Source organism: Populus nigra, chromosome 9 (assembly GCF_951802175.1).
Source record: "Populus nigra chromosome 9, ddPopNigr1.1, whole genome shotgun sequence".
Lineage (NCBI taxonomy): Eukaryota > Viridiplantae > Streptophyta > Magnoliopsida > Malpighiales > Salicaceae > Populus > Populus nigra.
Window position 1 is genome coordinate 6534111 of NC_084860.1, and position 21478 is coordinate 6555588.

General features: G+C 30.9%; 2 protein-coding genes and 1 long non-coding RNA gene across 7 annotated transcripts; all 3 read left to right on the forward strand.

Moving 5' to 3' along the window:
- Nucleotides 1-3594: 3594 nt before the first annotated feature.
- LOC133702615 (MACPF domain-containing protein CAD1-like) lies at nt 3595-8839 on the forward strand. Its single transcript, XM_062126921.1, has 6 exons — nt 3595-3970; nt 5484-5722; nt 5958-6153; nt 6326-6509; nt 7136-7290; nt 7943-8839. The coding sequence occupies exons 1-6, from the start codon at nt 3653-3655 to the stop codon at nt 8579-8581; spliced, it is 1731 nt and encodes a 576-aa protein (XP_061982905.1). The 5' UTR covers nt 3595-3652; the 3' UTR covers nt 8582-8839.
- Nucleotides 8840-12187: 3348 nt separating this feature from the next.
- LOC133702916 (cyclic phosphodiesterase-like) lies at nt 12188-14798 on the forward strand. The gene is made up of 3 exons (XM_062127248.1): nt 12188-12750; nt 12923-12977; nt 14337-14798. Exons 1-3 carry the CDS (start codon nt 12439-12441, stop codon nt 14540-14542), a joined length of 573 nt encoding a protein of 190 aa, XP_061983232.1. The 5' UTR covers nt 12188-12438; the 3' UTR covers nt 14543-14798.
- Nucleotides 14799-17307: 2509 nt separating this feature from the next.
- On the forward strand, nt 17308-21263 carry LOC133703219 (uncharacterized). 5 transcript variants are annotated; one of them, XR_009843844.1, is made up of 8 exons: nt 17308-17455; nt 18003-18084; nt 18189-18271; nt 18654-18735; nt 18825-18928; nt 19626-19705; nt 19891-19999; nt 20850-21263. It is a non-coding gene; the product is annotated as an uncharacterized LOC133703219 (long non-coding RNA). The 5 variants fall into 5 exon arrangements; XR_009843847.1 differs by having other exon boundaries at nt 19626-19679; XR_009843843.1 differs by having other exon boundaries at nt 19626-19999.
- The last annotated feature ends 215 nt before the right edge of the window (nt 21264-21478 follow it).

Consider the following 21478-nt stretch of genomic DNA (forward strand, 5'->3'; position numbering starts at 1 on the left):
TGCTAAACTATTAAAAGTCTTTTTGAGCTATGATATTTTATTTTTTTGTACAAAAAATACTCGAAGAAATAGTCACTACAAAAATGATTATGCACTGAATTAAGCAACGATCACAAGGATTTTGCTTTTATGTATAGATAATATTCCATTGCACGCACGATCGTTTCCTTTCTTTTAGGTATCCTATCTCAATCTTAGATCTTGAATAATAACTACAGATACAATATTCCTACCCTTTTGATTTCTTTTCCATTTATAAATATATATGTGCTCGATTGGTAGAACAATTCCATGCAGTTATTACACCAGTATATTATGTTGTATTGTTGTGTCAACTAATAAGACCTAATATTGTTTTGGAGCATTAATTCCTGCCTTTTTTTATTTTGCTATTATACACATAGATTTACCCATGAAAATCATACAAATGTTGAAAGATAATTTTGCCATTCCCATAATTGTGTTTGCTGGTCGTCGTGTCTTGATGAAGAAGAAGGTAGACGTAGAAAGAAAAGCCATTTTGATATTTGCTATATATTGAAAATGTTCATGGTGCTGCGTTTTGAAAATATTTTTGAAAAAATTTAAATTTTGATTTTGCTTTAAATTAATATGTTTTTGATATTTTCATATCATTTTAATATACTGATGTTAAAAATAATTTTTAAAAAATAAAAAAAATATTATTTTAATATGTTTTAAAATAAAAAAAATACTTTAAAAAACAACCGTAATCACACTCCAATCACACATGAATGAAACATACCATGTGAAGGCTATTAATTGAGAAGAAAGTGAAGATGATATGGGTTCTAAATATTACTATGATAAGTAATTTGGATAATTCTTATTTATTTTTACATTTTAAAAGTATTTTAAAAAAATTATTTTTTTATTTTAAATTAATATTCTTAGTATTTTTAGATTATTTTACTGTAGTGATGTAAAAATTAATTTTTGAAAAATAAAAAATTATTATTTTAATATATTTTTAAATAAAAAACATTTTAAAAAATAAATTATCAAAGCTCCAAACAGTTAATTTAGGTAAGTTATCAATTGATTCAAGTGGTGCAAATTATTAATATTTTGAATTAATTGCATGTGAAAGTTCTTAAAGCAGGGGACACGTGTTTTATTGTGGCTCCATATTTTTTATTTTACGTAGATGTGGATTAAATTAAATTAAGAATATAGAGATGAATAGAAATTTTAGAAATATTGTTTTGAACTAAATTGTTTTAATAGTCAAAACAATTATATAAAAAAGCAAAAATATGATAATCTTTAATCTAATTTTTTGTTTTAATTGTTCATATTTAGTAATTTCTATTATTGAAAACTCTTGAAAAGCTTCAAGAGAAGAGAAGTAAAAATCTATAAAACATTGGATCTTAGATAATAATATTGATATTTTAATATTTCTAAAATTGAAATGCTTTCTCGTACTACAATTACTATTGTATTACAATATTTGTAAATTATTTGTGTTCAAAGAAGTTCATTTTTCAAACAAAATATATACATAAGGTAAATGCATTGGTACATGATGTGAATTTTAACATAAATAAATTAGCATTATAATTTCTACAAATCCTCTTATTTCAAATAATTCTTTTTTAATATATGTGAGGCAAATATTAATAATAAGTTTTATATAAAAAAATTATTTTATCTTTTGATCTAAGTGTTCTTTTAATAGGTAGAGTTTATTAAAAAGATATGAATACTTTAATCTAAAGGAATCAAAGATAACATAAAATAACACCCAAAAGTCTCGTTCAAAAAAGATTTAATTTAGTGATTTGTTTAATTTTGATGTAATTTATTATTTCTATATTTAAATTATATATATAGGCATGTGAAATTTTGTGAATCTTTTTCTTTAAAAAATCTTCTTTTATTATTAATAACCATTGTAAAAAAGAGTCAAAGATAAGATAAGATCATAATTAAGAATCTGATTTAATATTTTTATAAAATATAATATGATTTTAATATTCTTTACCTTTCAATTATTGGCCTTTTCTAGTGTAATTTTAAGCAATTTTAGAGTTTTGATAGTTAAAATAAAATATCAATGTATTTTTAAAATAAAATATCATTTACAAAAAACTAAGTTTGCTCAATATTTTAGTATAAAGCAAGCCTTGATTTATTGCCCCCCCCAAAAAAAAAAAAAAGAGAGAGCAAGGGAAAGGTTGAATTTTTAAGGGTAAAATTATATTTTCACGGGGTTCAAATAGTATTATTAATTTATTTAGGGGTAAATCGGTATTTTTATATTTTTATTGTGGTGAAATTACTAACCTACCCTTTAAAAACAAAAATTATAACATGGAAAAACGACATTTTTGGTTTTTTAGTTTATTAAACAGGGTAATTACTGAGCTACCCTTGTTGTTTTGTTTTTCTTGACCTTGGATTTAAGGGTGTTTTTGCCATTTTACTCTGGTTATTTTTTGTAATTGTCAATTACAGTTAGGAACAATTGGGTTATATATATATATATATATATATATATATATATATATATATAAATTGTTAGCACAGTGCCCTAGTAAATAAGAGAAGCTCATGCTTTTCAAGAAGCGCATATAGGCTCCTCCGACTATCTAACATAATTTTTAACGACAGCATTTAAAGCGGCACACCAAGAGCTTTCTAGTGGTGGCGGCACACATAGTGACAGAAAAATAACGATGTGGCTCTGATAGACTTTTTTTCTCCTTCTCAATTTCTCTCTCCTCTCTTTGGCAAAGTACATAAACTTCCTTTCATTTGTTTTTTTATACAATGGGATCCTCTTTCTTTTGATGTCTTTTTATTTTTTTAATGTTTTGTAGTTTTTTTTTTCAATTTTATCCATCATTTAGTTTTTATTTCAAATTTGGTTTTTATTCTTTTAATTTCTATCTATGTTTTTTTAATTTTTTTAAGTTATTTTTTTTCTTTTCAATTTTATCTATCATCAAGATAATTATTTTATTCAATGACTAATGAATAAGGTATAAATATTATCAAAAACATACTTGAAAGGCCTGAACTTAAACCAAGATGTATATTTATATTATACAAATATATTTGTTGAACATTTAGATTTTTAATACAATAAGATATATACATATCTTGATATTCACATAAAACACACACACATATATTATTTTATAGTTTAATAATTTGATACACGCTACACTCTCCAAATTTATATATTATTTAATTTATTTTTTATTTAATAATAAATAGTTGTCAGCCAATAAATATCCACATAAATAAATAATTTCATCTCTCATATTTAATACACCCTACAGGCCTGCACTCTCCGAATTTCGGGGCTTGAGAAAGAGAGAGTAGAATCCATGCATCAAGTCAATGTAGTTAGTTGTCTAGAAGAGAATTTTGTAGATGAGATGAACACTTGAAGTAAAAGTAAAGACAAGACGAGGATCCAAGAGGAGACTGACGGCTCAATTCTCACAAGCGAACACAAAAATAACGCGTTTTTAGCACCATTATTACAGTCAAACTAATAATTAAAAAAAAAAAAAACCAAACCACCAAACAAAAGTCACCAACTTCCATGTCCAAAGTTCCAAACTACCCCACCGCTCTACAAAAAACAAGAAAGAAAAATAAAAAAGGCAAAAAATAAATGAACCAACCAAGCAAGCACGCCAGAACAAATATTTCTCGTTTGATGGAAAAAAAGATGAGCTTGAGTTCTGATGCCTTGACTACCACTCTCTGCAACTCGATTCAAGCTTTGGGTCGTGGCTTTGATGTTACATCTGATATAAGGCTTTTATATTGTAAAGGAGCTACTGGGTCCAGGTTGGTTCATATTGATGAAGAACATGCTAGGGATCTTGATATCTCTCACGGGCTTGTGCTGCCTGGTCTTTCTTTTGACATCGACTGCTCTCAAGAGAAAAGAAGCTTTGAGAGAATTCCTGTTTGCTCCTTCCATGAGGTGAATTTTTCTTTTCTTTTCTTTTCTTTCCATTCATTATCTGGGCATGCTTGGATTTCTTTATTTTATTTTCTTATGTTAGGTTCAGTCTCTTGTGATTCGGGCAGTCCTAAAATTTATGCTCTTTGAATGTCACCGTGTGCTTGTTAGGACTTTCATGGCTAAGTAGTTAATTTGATTTGTCTTCAAGTCTAATGTCAAAAGATCACAGAAATATGTTGTTCTGATTTTTCCTGGCCGGCAATTTGTATGGGGCTAACTAATCTGGAAAAGGTTGTGGTTAGAATGAGCTTTTTCCTTCGACCCCATCACTGCATTGATTAATTTCGGATGGGGTTACTGAATATGAACAATCAGGTAGAAAGTTTGAGAAAAGTTCTCAAGTTTAGTTTTATCATAGCAGCGGTTGTTAAGTTAGATTAGTAATTTTGTGATGCCTAAAGAATTACATAATTTTATTTGTCTGAGGGAGACAATCAACTAAAGCTTTTAGATCATTTCTCTGTATGCTTATTTCTTCAACTCCTGGTTGTGTGCATGCAGCTGATTATATTTTTCACATTGATGTGACGCGAAACCAAAAATTGGGACTGTTGATGTAACTGCTAAGTGCTTGGAGATTGTGGCATAACTTTTATGTCTAGTATCCTGGCCATTTGCCCAAGGGGCATTCATGATTTTTCTTAGAGCTGAGTTTATGGAGTCCTTTAAGTTTCTATAACTTCTGCAAGGTCTTCTATTTAGGATTGTTGTGATTTTGAGAAGAAATCTTATCTTGTTCGTAAACATTCCCAACTCATGTATGCATATTTGATAGCAACTGTTTTGAAGGTTTTGGTTGGGGGTGTGTGTGTGTAAGGCCTAAGCTAACTGGGATAGGTGTCCAAACGTCTCATTCCATAGTTAATCCTCTGCATACATGGTCAGTGAATTGGATTTCCTGTCAGAAGAGAATATAATTAGATGGTCTCAAGCACTTTATGGGCTCATTTGCACTATAATAGACTTTAAGAGCCCAAAGATGATGAACTCTTTGATTTAGGATATAGAAGGTAAATGACTGCATATGGATATGTTGGTGAAGAACAATAGATTGAAATGCTTATATTTCCTCTCTCATTACCATCACCAGCAATGCTTTCCAGTCTGAGTCCATATTTTATCTGGGTTTCCCAATCTTTCTAGCTTTTTATCATCTGCCGGTGTTCATGGTGAATCAATTCTGTAGAAAGATGGTGATATTTTGCAGTGCAGTGAATTCTCTATTCATTAGTTGTTCTCCAATTCTGTGCTATATATTTAATCTCTTTTTTTTTTTCCATTGATGTTAGACCTAATGATTTCTCTCTTAAGTTGACTATAAAGAAAATTTCATGGTTTATGGACTGGATCAAATAGCATGTCCCTTTTTTTTTTTTTTTCCCTTTTTAATGGCAGCGGAGTTTCTATCTGTACTTGAGTTACTAATGTTGTAAAATATGGTGTAAAAGAAGCTTATTGCTTGAATTTTCAGATGGCAGGACTATTCAATGAAAAGTCAGGTATATCAGAACGAATTCCTCTCGGAAGCTTTAATGGCATGTTCAACTTCACTGGCTCATGGCAAGTTGACGCAGCTGGAACAAAATCCCTTGCAATGGTTGGGCATTTCATTCCCTTGTATAAGGTTCAGATAGCCAAAGTAAACCTAGTTTTGCGTGAGGAAGTCAAGCGTGCTGTTCCTTACTCATGGGATCCTGCATCCCTGGCAAGGTATTTTGTTTTGGCTCGAATTGCTTATAGAAATGAACTCCTTGAGAAAACTTTATAATAAAATACATGAGTTTTGTGGTTTTGAAACCAGTCATCTTTTATTTCCAATAATGCTATTAAAGAACATCATCATAACTACAAAAAAAATTCATCCAGTGGAATCCCTTTATCACATCAAAGAGTTCAGCAACATCAGCTTTTTTATTGGTATTTGTGGTTTTTTCTACTTTTCCAGCTTCATTGAAAGCTATGGTACCCATATTGTCACCTCTGCAACAATTGGTGGACGAGATGTTGTTTATATCAGGCAGCACCAGGCATCTCCTTTGTCAGCATCTGATATCGAGAACTACGTGAAAGACATAGCAGATCAGAGGTTTCAAGACTCAAAAAATACATCAATTGCTGCCCCCTTGAAATACAAGGACAAGGTTAGTGTTCTTGCACCATCAATTGATGGCTCTCATTGTTTCACCCAGTCTTTTCTTGACCAAACCCCTATCGTATTACATTGTAAATTCTTGTCTCTGACACACTGTTTTGTTTCTCATTTTTCTACTCTGGAGTTACAGAAATACTTACAAGTTAAATTCCTTGCTGTAGGACGTAACAGTGATTTTTAGAAGGAGAGGAGGTGACGATCTTGAACAGAGTCATGCCAAGTGGGCAGAGACAGTGCAGTTGGCACCAGATGTGATTAACATGACGTTTACACCTATTGTGTCTCTGCTTGAAGGAGTGCCTGGAATGAAGCATTTGGCCCGGGCAATTGAGTTATACTTGGAATGTAAGTTCTAATCCCATATTTGCATTCCCTTGTTTGGTTTGAAATTCGAATTTCATTTTAATGTATAATATATTTGATTTGGTCAAGAATTCTTCAATGAAACCATTGCTGTGCTAATTATTCTTTTCTTCTTTGCTAAAGCAGTATACAATTCTTGAGTAAGAAGTTTTTCTATAGCCTGTATGATAAGCTGTTTATTTTTCTTCCAACAAGTGAGTCATGTGCATGAAAATTAATTGACTAAAAGCCTTTGCATGAAAATTCATTCACTAAAAGCGAACAATCTTTCTCTTATAGCTCAGTCTTCTGACCAACAAAGTCTTGAGAGATGAATCCAGTATGATCTGATTGAAATTGGGTTGTTTAATCCTACATATTCTCTGCAAAATTAATCTGAACCATTATCTGCCAAAAAGTTACTGTTCTGAAAATTCTAGATTCCTAGTGTGATCACATCAACAGTAGTATGATGGATCCCATAATACTACTGAAGTATAAACGTACTTATGTGGTTCTAGCTCTAGGATGGGTAACCTTCTAGGAAGTCCTTGTGTTGCACACCGCATGATGAAAAAATCTAGGAATTCCTGGTTGAAATATTCTTTTGTGTGTTTTCCCTTTATCAGACAAGCCACCCATAGAGGATTTGCAGTATTTCTTGGATTTTCAAATTGCTAAAGGATGGGCTCCAGAGCAGAATAATCTTCTAAGAAAGGAGCCTGTTTGTCAATCTCTTCAGTTCAGTTTGATGGGTCCCAAGCTGTATATAAGCCCAGACCAGGTATGTTTTCAAAGTGTATCTTCTTCATGTGGTAATGGAAAGTAATGTTGAAATGATAGCATGTAATGTATTGAATTTCGAGGATAGTAGCTTCACAAATAGTTTGTCATATGTTTTTCTTTGCTGTCAGTTTTGTCATCTCAAGCACCATTCATTCAAAACCACCGTTTCGAAAATACAAAAATTTTTAATCCTGTGATGAATATTCGTATCTTTAAAAAGCAACCAATTGTAAATTTTCATCCATAGGATAGCCAAACTATAAAAGTTACAATCGTCCCTAAATCATTTCTGGTGATGGATGTTGGATAGAGGTTTTGAGAACTTAAAGTGCATACAGTACTTTTCATGAAAAGCCATGAAAAGAAAGCTTTAGCAATGAGAGTATACTATTTACACTAGCACCTGACAAGAAAGTACTTTGGTGGGCTTGTGTCCTTCTGAAGTATTAGTCCTGGATAAAATGAAAGAAGTGAAACTTGTGGATAATTTCAAAATGGTCTCTCCAAACCACGCAGAGTTCCGAGTGTTTTTCTTCTTCCAGTGGAAAATTTCTCCTTTTAGCATATGCAGACCATCTTTGCCAGACCCTGCCAGCATGAGCAGAGACGATTTACATTTCTACTAAAGTCAAACCTTTATGATTCTGCAGGTAACAGTTGGCCGTAAGCCAGTTACAGGTCTCAGACTTAGCCTAGAGGGCAGCAAGCAAAACAGACTTTCCATCCATATGGAGCATCTAGTGTTCCTTCCGAAAGTCCTTCAACCCCACTGGGATGCACATGTGGCCATAGGTGCTCCCAAGTGGCAAGGTCCTGAGGAGCAAGACAGCCGTTGGTTTGAGCCTATCAAGTGGAAGAACTTTTCCCATGTAAGCACCGCACCGATAGAGTATGCTGACACTTCCATCGGAGACCTATCTGGTGTTCACATTGTGACCGGGGCTCAGCTTGGTGTTTGGGATTTTGGTGCGAAAAATGTGTTACACCTAAAACTCCTATTCTCAAAAGTTCCAGGCTGTACATTAAGGAGGTCTGTATGGGACCATAGCCCCTCCAACCCTTCTTCGCAGAGAAGCAATGGTGCATCCTCTTCTGTTTCACATGAGAAACCCTCCAGTGATAAGAAAGAAGATAGCCATGCTGGCAAATTGGCAAAAATCGTCGACATGAGCGAAATGTCAAAGGGACCGCAAGATGTTCCAGGTCATTGGTTGGTAACAGGAGCTAAGCTTGGGGTTGATAAAGGAAAGATTGTTTTGCGAGTCAAGTACTCGTTATTGAATTACTGATTGATCTTTCCAGTGTTTTATGATTGCCCTTTACACATGTAAGCATAGTCAAATATTCTTTGCACAGGCAGCCCAGTTCATTTGTTCTTCTGTACATTGTGCTCGTTTCCTTTGTTGTTTTTAGCTTCCTTAGTTGATAGTAGCATGATTAAATGAGAGAGGAGTTCTTTTCTTCTAAATTTTGTTCCCATATTTGTTTTGTAAAAGACAAGAACGTTTAGTCCTATATAATAGACTTGTTTTTAGTTGATATACAAATTGTTCATCCAGTTCAAGTTCGTCAGTACAGCTTTTGAGCTTTTCTTGATTTGCTTCCTTGTGTTTTTCGAAATATTTTAGAAGGAATATTGTAGTTGATATTCTTTATGGATAAAAAAATTATTATACAACAAACTCAAAACTAATAACTAATGTTAATGATCGAGAGAAAAGTATTGTTGGTGTTCCAAAACAATATTTCAAACCAGAGTCCAAGTTGAGATGACCTTGGAAAAAATTTGATACTCTACGAGTATATTTATAACTATTTAACTTATTATTATATAAATCAAAATAAAATATTATATTATATTTTTTTAATTTGAGATAGAATGGCTTTGGTTTTTTTATTTAAAAAATTGTCAACCATGAGGTTTTTTAAATCAATTTTTTATCCACTCACAATTTATTTTCATCATGTTGATATTTGGTATTAAATAGTTTTTATTAAAAAATAATTTTCAATTAAGTTTTAAAAAATAAATGGACTACCCTTTTAATTTAACTTTAAATATACTCATTAACAATATTTTTAAAATAAATTTCCAACAATTTTTCCTTGCTAACATTTAGCAATCACTAGATTGGTGTTCCTAATAGCCAATAATTTTTTTAACCTGAAAAAGAAAAATCTTACAAAACTATTATGTTTTTAAAGAAATAAAAAAAAATTAATAACCGAGTGAAATCTTGATTAATTTAATAATATAACAAAAAAAAAGTAGTAACAACAACAAATAAAAAAAATATTATGATAGGCAAAAATTAGACTAACATGTGAAACTTGTAACACCCCTATCAACCAGAGAATGTTAAAACAAGAAATTTTACCGCAATTTTACACATTTCCATTGAATGTGAGCCTTTATTATGGCTACATGCACACACTTACTTACACATATAGTTATGCTCTTAAATTTATTAATAATTTGACTGAAATTTTGACAAAATTTTCTCTATAACTATACTTACTAAGTTATCAACTACTTCTTCCATATCACACATCATTATCACAAATATAGTCTAATTGTTTTAGACTATATTTCATATCATTACAACTAAGAATAAACCACACTTATTCTTTCAACCGTAATTTTATCATACATCATTCAATAATTACATCATCTTTATCCCACAATAATTTAATTATAAATAAAATTTAAAAGAGTAATAAATTCAATCTCATGAACTTATATTTTGAATTATTAAAAAAGTACAATCTAACCACATGTTTTAAACTTTTCTTCATATATATATATATATATATATATATATTTATTCTCTATTTAATCCATTTGATAACTTATGCATTCTTTTTATTTCTCTTAAATAAATCTAAATTAATATTCAATACAAAACATGATTATATTATTGATGCTTTTCATGAAAAACAATTATGTAAAGATTTGCACCAACTTGCATGATAATATTCTACATGTAAATTTCATACACAAATCCAAACATAAATAGAAAATATCACTAAAAAGAGAGAGAGAATAAGACAGAGTTTTGAGTTAGGTTTATCAAATTATTTACATATACAATAAAAGTTTCAAATCTAAAATTCAACTATACCTAATTATTAGGTTCAGCAATAAAAGAAGATCCTGCAATAAAGAATTTATTAAGTATAAGTTTGTATTTTAATATAATTAGTTTTTTAAACATGCATTAATAGTAACTAGACGATACATCATCTAGTTTGTTTTTAATTGTCAAAATGACGCCGTTTTGACTTTAGGTTTTTAATTTAAATATTTTGTCATAGTTCAATTTAATTTTCAGTTTTTAATTGCTTTATAATTGTGTCTCTCATTAGCTTAAAACTTTTAATTTTATGTGATTCCAATCAATTAAGTCCTTAGAGTTTGGTGCCTTTTTTAAAAAAGATCATTTGCTATGAATTTTTTTAATTTAACTCCTAATTGACCCTAAACTTTGATTCTCTTGTAATTTTACCGCTGATTTCAACCAATTGACTTTGTAAAAATTAAATTTGGTCATATAAAATTTCAATCTTTTCAATTAAGCTCAAATTAGGCTTCTAAACTTAATGTTTCACCAATCAAGTCCCTAATAAAATTAATTTGTCCCATTTAAAGTATAATTAAGTTATTGCGTTTAATTAAATCCTTTAATTTGATCCATATTAATTCTTAAACATAATTAATCTTTTAATTTGGCCAATGATCAAATCAAATTGGCCTATTAAAAATCTAATTATGTTCATAGACTTGATTTTTATACAAATTCATCTAATAATTATTTAATTTAACCTTGAATATATATTGTGTCTCAAGTCTTGGATACAATAAGATACGATTAAGCTCTTAATTCCATCCACAATTGCAGCTTGATTTTTTTATATATTTAAAATCCTCATCAGCTTATTTTTGCTAAATTGCTAGTTTTCTTACTATTATTATTTTATTTTTGAATGTTTATTTTAAAAGAAAAAAGGGTAAATTTTGGGGGGAATAACCCCAAAATAAGTTATGACAAAAGTATATATGAAGGACTAGAAGGTTTTCTCTTTATTCTAAAAATTCTCTATAATTTACCTTCATAATTTTGTAAGTAAACTTACCCTTACCTTTTATAATAGTGAAAAAAATTAATAGATATTCATTATAATTTTGAAAACCTTTTATTGATGAAAAAAAGATACAAACATGATGTATTTCGAAGAAAAGTCATGTGACTTGCCCATGATGTATTTTGATTTTGAAAATGCCCTCTGCTATAGGGCAAGTGACATTTTTACTCTTGTGCATAATTTTCAGTTTACATGGAGGACTGAATTCCTCTTAAATTGATTTTGTCGCTCTATATATGAATACATAAAAAATGTTTCTTTTTCTTATATATAATAATTTTTATTTTTTAAAATATTTTTAATATGTTAATATCAAAAATAATTTTTTTAAATAAAAAATATATTATTTTCATATATTTAATTTTTTTTTAAATAAACATTACTATAATATTAAACACTACCTTAAAATACAAATACTTCATTGAGAACTAAATTATTATGAGAATATTCCATACATTGATAAGAAAAAAAAATTATTGTTAGTAATTGCGGTGGTTGTTATTTTTTAAAGATATTTTTTATAAATAAATATATTAAAATAATATATTTTTTATTTTTTTAAAATTTATTATTATTATTAATTAAAAATTAAAAAAATTAATTTTTTAAAAAATACTGTTTTTTTTTTTTAAAAAAATATAAAGAAAAAGAAGAGGACGAAGGACAAGAGACCTTGCGTCGAGGAGTGCGCACAAGAAGTATCCTACACTCCAGCATATTCTAATAGTAATATACCCATGCAAATGCAAGTGCCATTTTATTTTATTCCCAAATTATTAAAGACGACAACTCACCCTTCCGCCATTGATGCTCAGAAAACACTTATTGTATATTTCTTTTCCTTTAAATTCTAGCAAGCTACCCTCAACAAGCCAAACAATTGGACTTAAAAACTACATCTCCCTTAGTTATAACTATTTGATATATGTTGTCGTCTCTCGCCTTCATTTGATTCTTAGCTACTCCTTAGGTTTTTCATTTTTTTCTCTTCTCATCAGTCATCATGGAAATCCCCCAAGGAACATCAACGCCTGCTGACAAAAAGCACGTTTATTCGGTGTGGGCAATTCCACCAGAAGATGTGGGGGGCAGGCTGAAGAGGTTGATGGCCGGACTCGCATCAGAGTTTGGTGGGCCCCAGTTCGAGCCACACATTACGGTTGTGGGGGCCATTGGTTTAACGGAGCAAGATGCTTTGGAGAAGTTTCATTCTGCTTGTGATGGGCTGCAGGCATATACTGCTACTGTTGATCGTGTGGCTACGGGGACTTTCTTTTATCAGTGTGTTTATTTGCTACTTCACCCAATGCCTGAGGTGATTTTTTTTTATTGTTCCTCCATTTTTAATTTAGAAACGAAAAACTGGAGTCCATAAATATTTCTTTCTACATGGTTTTCGTTAGATTGGTTTTATGATTGAACTGAACATGCAGCTACTAGTTTGCTTGGATGCCCACTTGTTAAAAAAATGGAGTTTTTTTTTTTAGGTGGTGGAAGCTAGTGCACATTGTAGTGGACATTTTGGGTACAAGAGTTCTACTCGTAAGTTCAATGCCATCTTCCATTCATCTTTTTCATTTATGAATAGTAAGAGGTGGGTCTTTCTTCTTCTTTTTTATGGGTTCGATTTTGTTGATTTTGGAGCATACATGAGTTGAATTTGGGTAAGTTACGTGTGGTTAATTATGGCATACTACTGCCTGGGAAATTGAGATTCATTGTATTAATTTGGCTGTAAGAAAATGTTAACTGGCAAGTGTAGGAGGGTGTGGCTTCTAAGCTAACTGGTAGGTTGGCTATTTGGTGGTAAGAAATGGTAAGTAATTGAGTGCTTTTATTTGCGAAGTTTTTTAAATAAGTGTAGAATTCTTAGAGTACTGCAGTCAGTAAAATGAGCGTCTGGTGCTTAAAACCTGGAGCATCTTCATTATGTGAAATTTTGTCATAAGATTATGTCAGCATTTGACCAATGTTATAAAAACCAAAAAGAAGACAAGTGAGTCTTGTAATAGTGGAACTATTTGGAATCTGTTGAGTCTTGAGAGAGAGAAGGAAAAAGGCACTGGTTTTTGTTGCAGCAGACAACATATTCACTGTTGCTTCTGAGTTCTTGATTCTGTTTTCGATTAACAGCGAAGTTATGAGGTTTGTGGCTTTTTGGGAATGAAGTGGGTGTGCTTCTCTTCCCATTGAACCACCATTCAGTATCTAATGACAAGAAATTGTTGACAAAAAAGCAGTTTACAGAAGAAATATTGGGTACCTTTTATGTAGTATCTGAAATAGAAGAACTAAATTAACCGCTAATTGTTCATAAATAAACTCATCTTAGTTTTCTGATGATTGAATTACAATTTTCTTGTCATTACACTAAAAGTTCTTCCAGTGACATTACCTTTTCTTGGTCAAAACCAAGAAAAAGGTTTAAATATTTCCTCTGTCCTGACAAAAACCAGCAATGTTTTTAGACAGATTCTCTGTAGTGGAAAGCGCATGAATTCTCCTGCTTAGATATGTTGCATACTTTTTCTTAATGGATCACGAACATGAAGAGGGCTCTTTACTATCGGGTGTGTTGCATTTATATGATGTTGGAAGACTAAATGTCATAAATATAACTTGGTTATGGGTTTTATGTCACTAAACCTGCTCACCAAGGCTGTTTGGCTTAATATTTAGATTTGGTAGTGTTGCTTATTTGCTTAGAAGATGGGTGCAGATGAGGGGTGGTCACTGCCTCCATTTGATACACAAACTTTTTTCCCATTTCATGTGTTATAGTTAATAATCTGTAACAAATTGGAGGCTGCCATGTTTAAATTTGTCAGCAACATTAGTATATTGTCTCTCCATTGTGATCATGCATGTTTTGCTAATCTACACCTTGTATAACATATGCAGCTTACATGCCCCATCTCAGTCTCCTTTATGGTGATCTGACGGATGATGAGAAGAAAGAGGCTCAAGAAAAAGCTAATATTCTTGATGAGAGCATTAGCGGTGTAAGCTTTCCAATAACTCGCCTTGCATTGTGGAAAACAGATACGGAGGACTTGACTCTGAAATCATGGGAGAAGATTGCCGAATGCAGCCTCAGCCCAAAATAACTCTTCTTTCTCCCTTCTTCTTATTAGACACTAAACCTTACATAGCAAGCACTTTTGGCAGCCAATAAAACCTTACTCGGGCTAGCACTTCTAGCATATAATGCTACTATCACTATCTGTGATGTACTGTTTAACTTCAATCACACTAGAATGCTACATGAACATAAGACGAAAATGATTGTGAACATTGTTGACCAAATGCTTTTATATTCTATGTTGGAGACTTGTGATTGCAGCAAGGCCTGTTCTGTGCTAATCTCTGAAATTTCCATTTATTCATAAGTTCTACCATGCATTTGGATGAAGTATAATGCATTTGTCTAAGCAAGCAACTGGCTAACAACAAATTATTTGATGGGAAACTTTTTCTTTTTTTATTGTTAATCATTTTACTTGGATTATTTCAGGAGTTGTCTGCCTTCCTTAAAGATTGAGACGAAAATATATCTGAACTTTGTTATCCGAATGTGAATAGAAAAGTTATTGCGTGCTATGATCCTTTGGAATGGGATGCTGATCTAAATGAATGAAATAATCATTAAAAAGGCCTCTGACTTCTGAAAGAAAACGCACAGGAAAAAGATAGTGCCATTTGCAAGGCCCGGTCGTATGTTGACTTGTTGACTATGAACAAGGTAGAGGGGATAGCCAGCATTTCTATGCAAAGATGAGCATGATATTTGACATATCCAATATTTCAGCTGCTTGCTTAGTAAGATCTTAAGTTTTCATTAACATAATTGTGTTAGATTTATGTGTATAATTATAATATTTTATAAATTATAAAATCTAATCTATTCATTTTTTTTAACTCCAGCATGATGGATATATTAGGCTAGGCTAATTGTTGTATAGATATTAAATATATTTGAATTTAAATGATTAATTTTTATGGGCTAGGCTTAAATAGAACTAAGATTAAGTTAAATAAATTAACACAAAAACTATTATAAATTGTAACAAACAAATTAAGATTAATACATCACTTGAACATCAATTAATTAAAATAAAAGAATGAATTAAAAAAATGAACATGTAACAATAAATTAAATTCCGAACAATAAAAATCTTGGTTATAACAAAACATAATAAAAAGAGAGAAAATATTTATACAAAGAAAGTGTATAAGTATAAAATACGAAGGTTGTGTTAGGTTGAATCAAATCAAATTATATATATGTGTGTGCTGCAGACATATCTCATCTTATCTTTTGAATTTGGTAACCTGCAGAACATAATTTGATAAGCATTACTGGTGTTTGGTATTATTATGGATAATATTTTTTTAATTTTTTATTTAAAAATATATTAATTTTTTTTTTAACTTAAATACATTAAAATTATTGAAAATATTAAAAAAATATTAGTTTGATGATTTTTTTAAGTCAAATACACTTTTAAAATCACCTAAACACAATTTCAAATACAATATCAAACACACTTACATTTGTTACCATTGTTCGTCGTGTTTTCTCAAACAGAAAATGTATATTTAGTGCGTGTGATTTATCCATGGAGCTAACTCAGTGGAGTTTGGCTTGGTTATGTAATTTGCTAAAAAATTCTTAAAATATAATAAATTATTTTTATAATTAAGTTTTTAAATATTACACTTTATAATCTTGGTAAAAACAAATTTTAAAAATCAATGAAAAAACAACAATGTTTTTATATATAATATTAAAGTATGGATATTGAGTTTGTTTGGGATTGTGATACCTTTGCGGTTTAATATATTTTTTGTTTAGAAATATATTAAAATAATATTTATTTTTTTAAAAAGAATTATTTATATGAGCCCTACAATTTTAAACTTGAAAGTTTTCTTCTCCTTATGCAAGAACAAAAAAGAAAAACAAAATTACTTGAGGGTATATTTCTTACCTTTACTACTTTAACTTATTTAAGTGAATTCTTGCAAAAATCTACAAAAAATTATGTCCTCCTCTTTTAGTTTCCAGCTTCTTCTCTGCGTTTCTCTCAAGCTCTATCTTGGATAATTAGTGCAACTAAATATGAATTGTGTTTTTATCTTATGTTGTTTATATATATATATATATATATATATATATATATATATATATTCATCACATTGCTTCGAGTGTATATAATTCCAAACACCTTTTCATGATTTAATCAAATTCAATTTAAAAACCAAATTTATAATTGTTAAATGGGAAGCATAAGAACCTAATAAAAAAAAGAAACTTAAAAAAGAGTTTGAAGGACCTAATAAAAGAAAAAAAGAACACAAATGAAAAAAACATCATGATAAAATAAGTTTGAAAACCCAATAAAAAATGAAATGATGCAAATTAAAAAAAAACTTGAAATGGCTCAAAGTGTTTCTACCAATAGATTTTTAATGTATAATAAAAATGTTTTTAAACTTTTTTCAAGCTTAGTAGATTCATTATCCAATTCAATTTCATTTCAAATCATTTTAATCATTGATTAAATTAAATTTGAATGGCCAAGCAAGCAATTTAGTTAACTCGATAGAGCTCAAGTCATATATAATTAAATTATTTATAAAAATTAAAAAAACACTCAAACTCCAATTAACAGGCTTTGAAAGTCGTCAATGTTTAATATTTTAATTCAATTTTATTTTTGGAAAGTTTTAAAAAGTTTTATCTATAAATTTTTATTTTTCAATATTTTTATATTATTTTAATATACAGATATAAAAAATAAATTAAAAAAAATATTTTAAAAAATAATTACTATTTAAAAAACAATTATATAATTTTAGTGGAGGTGTTGTTGTTGAATTCTCTGATGTGTTGATGTTAACTTTCGTGATATTGATGATCGTACTGCTCTTCATATTGCTGCTTGGCAAGGCTTCACTCAAGCTGTTTCCGAACTAAAGCAGGCCAAATTGATCTCAAATATCGCTGGGGCAGCACTGTAAGTATTTGGATAGTAAATTGTGTTTTTGTGAGTTGGGTTTCTTGGAATTGTTCAAATAGTTGTGTTTATAAGAGATTGCTAGCTTGCTAATCTTTTTATAACGGGGTTGATGATGACGTTGTTCCGCGGAGATTTGAGTCTGATTTCTAAACTGTATTGATCTTAGAGTAACAATGAGCTGCGTGCTTATGGTTAGATACATTATGTGGATTATAAAGTTAGAATTTTGGATATGGATTACTGTCATCTTAAAAAATTTGTTTGTTAATTTTGGGGATGCTATTTGAATTAGTCCTGGCAATTTGCACAAGCGTTTTGTTTTGAGATGAGGGATTTTCAGATTGCCTGTTAAGATTGGGTTCTGTTGCTGATGCTATGTATTCAGATATGGGTTGATTAAACTCTTGGGGTGCATGGAGAACATTATAATTAAGAGCATTCTTGGGGTTCTCTTAAGGGATAAAATGCAGTATTTGGTTTGGTGTTTAACTAAAATTCGGTAAAAATCATAGTTTTTTTTAGTTAACTAATGTTGCTTAAACAGCTTCTTGCAGATGCTATATATATTACAAAACCACGACGTGATTAAACTTTTGGAAAAACGTGGTGCTGGTGCAAAGCCTCTGGTATGTTTTCAGTTTTTGTTGTTTATATGAGATGCTGTAGTGTACTTTTTTGGCCTTCTTTAGTTTGGTTTTGTTATTATGTTTGGGTGGCTTTGTTTATCTAGATGGCTCCTATGCACGTGAGGTCCTGGAATACGAAATCAATCCCGATGAACTTGATTTTACTAACAGTGTAGAATTAGCTAAGGTAACTTGTTCTCCTTGTCTTCTTTGCCAGCTAGAACTGATGAGCTTCTGTTGGCCTTGTGATGTCATTTCTTTTTTTAATGTTGTGAAGATCAATATCAGTTTCTTTTATGTTGATTATTATTTCAAGTGTTACAACTTGATTTAAAATATTGTTGATGATTTTCTGAGTTCATCTCTTATATAATTATATTTGTGGCTTTTAATCCCTCTACCATAAGCATTCGAGTTGGTTAAGAATAATATGATTTGTTACTTAGGTAATGAAACATATATTGTAGATAAGATCTATGAAGTGAGTTTCTAAATCTTTGGTCTGCCTGTATTTGACCTGTTTAAAAGCACATTTCATTTTCAAGTTTACTGCATGAAATATGTCACAGGGAACCTTTTGTAGCATCATGGCGAGGAATTTAAGTTGCTGTTAAAAAGCTTGGTGAGGAAGTGCTTCGAGACAACGATAAAGTGTGGTTTATTTATACCCTGAACCGTTTTTGTTCCTCAATAGTATTTGGTTGTACTTTTAGGTTCTCATGATGGTTAGTTTTGTACAGTGACCATTCAGAGATGAACTTGCATTGCTTCAGAAATACAGCATCAAAATGCGATCCAGTTTCTGGGTGCTGTTACTCAAAGTTGCCCAATGATGAATGTGACGGTATATTTGTCTAAGTTTTGTTCTTCAATGCTTTTGTTCACCACCTGGAATAACATCTTTCCAATCTCATTCATAGCATATTGCTTTTTGCTGGATCTTTGGTGTTGTCAGATCTCTATTATTTGCATGTTATTTTCTTTGTTGACTGTTATATATCATCGCCAATGTCTGTTAATGTGGTTTTTTTTCCGACCTGCTTTCTTATTTTATAATCATATATTTTTATGCTCCATTGAATTTGATGGTGATAAATCTGTTCCCCTGATAAGTCCTGCTTTATACTTTCACTCAGGTGGATAAGATTTCTTAAATAAACTAAGAAAGTATTAACAGTCTATTCTTTTGAAAATTTCTGCATCATATGTGATTGAAATTTTTGTCCTTTGGATTTGGTTTGTAACTAAGGATCCCAAGACCATCCTCCATCTCTCCTCTTGGCTGCCTTTCTTCTAACCTAAATTTCACTAGTATTGAGATTGGAGACTGGTTGCTCATGTTGTGCTCTTTCACTGCATTATAGATGACACCATTGTCTTCAAGTCATAGTGGTGGATCCACATCTTCTGTGTTGTCATTTATCTTGGTATTTGTACAGAAGATATTTAGGGATAAAAAAGCTCTAAGATGTTCAAGTCAGTGAAAGCTTTTATCATAAAATTAACATCTATTGGCTTTTGCTTTTCCACTAATGTTACAGGGAAATCTTGGTGCATTCTTGAAAAGCAAAGGAGCATTAAAACGAATAGCAGCTGTGAGACTTGCACTTGATATTGCGAGGTTCTTTATTATTATTATTTTTAACTTTGCCATTAATGCAAACCCCTCCCCATAAAACGCCTGTTTATATTTTCATGGAGTTTATTATTATTCTGAATATCCAATTTGTTGCAAATGGTGATAATTGTTCGATTGGATGCTTATACATTAGTTACTGACCAAGAACTTTAATTAACATTTTGTAGTTATATCACTTTGTTTGCTTGAAGAAAATATTGAACTGAGCTTGAAAGTTGTGGAGCTCTGTGTTAACAGATTGACAATGAATGCCTAGTTTGCCCCCCAAAAGAAACGGTTTGGATTCCTCTTCTCCCTCTCTTTCAATGCGAGCGCTCGCACACCCACCAACACACACAGACACACGCACACACTGAGGTGTTAGACTTGGTTCCCAAACATGAAGAGTGATGTTGAAATAAAAAGGCAACATTTTCGCTCTTTTTTTTTCAGTGTTCACAAGGTGCATTTTTTAAAATTTTGATCCTTATTTTTTTCATTTTTAATTCTAGATTGTTGAGATTTTTATGTTTTGGTTCAGAACTTCATTTTATTTACATTTTAGTCTTTTAGTATGAGAAAAGAGAGAGAAAGTGGTTGGCTAGCTATACTCTATCAATAAAAAAAAGTCATTCTTGGTGTTAATGAGTTTAATTTGATAAGAGAAGTTTTATTGAGGTGTTTTTTACCCCTTATCTTGCCAGAAAAAGTAGATCAAGGCTCAAGATTGTTTTTTGAATCGGGGTTAATTAGCAGGTTTTTAACTTATTAAAGGTTGTTTTGAGGTTAGATATGAGTTTATTGAGGTTTATGAATGTTATTTTAGGTGTTTTCAGGTGAAAAAAAAGATTAAAAATGAGTTTTTTAGATTGAAGTAGTCGGGACCATATTTTACAGCAACTTTCAAGTGATCAGAAAAAAAAGTAGTAGACGTGTCTAGCCTTTTTTTTAAGACAAAAAAAAATAAAATTGATGTCTGTTTATATTTTTTTAAACAGAAAGCCACGTGTGCAGGCTTGACATTGCAGGCCCATGCATTTGGCCTCTTTTTTATCTTTTTTTTTTCCCATCATTTTTGATAAAATTTTTGCCTTTATACTTTCTACTACAAAGTTTTCTGAGTGCCAACTGATCTTTCATCTTGCAGGTTGATTGAGGAGTGCTGGCATGAGAATAAAGCTAAGCGACTGACTTTCAGGCAAATACTAACAAGACTGGACACTGTTCATAACAGCATGGCTCACAAGAGGGCGGAAAGGTTTCTCCCCTCTCTGAATATGTGTGTGTGGTGATGGTGTACTGCACTTGAATGAGTAACGAAAATTTTGACATTAAACTTTATCTGACTACCTCTAAAGCCTGCTCCTTTAAAGAACCAACCTTTTCTGTGTTGAATGGCTTCAATGCTTTATTTTGTCCCTAGTGGAGTTAATACATTCCAATTCTTTTCCTTTTCTTTTTCTGGGTTGTGTGAGTAGAAGTTGTGATGATAAAGCTTGGAAATTGATAATTTACCCAAATTATATGAATTGAACCTTCTCTTGAGAGCTACATTTTTCAAGTTCTCGTTCTTTAAAATAGCGTTTTGTCCCTCCTACACGTTCCTGTTGTTGTAGAACTTTTTTTTTTTTTCGGCATTGTAACCTGTACAGGTCAGACCACTGACATGCTTTCAGAATCTGGAGGCAATGTTGAAGAAAGTTCGTAGTCTAAGCAGCTGCAGTTCACGTTCTACCAGCAGTACATGAATTTTAGTTATGCCAAAAAATTATGTGA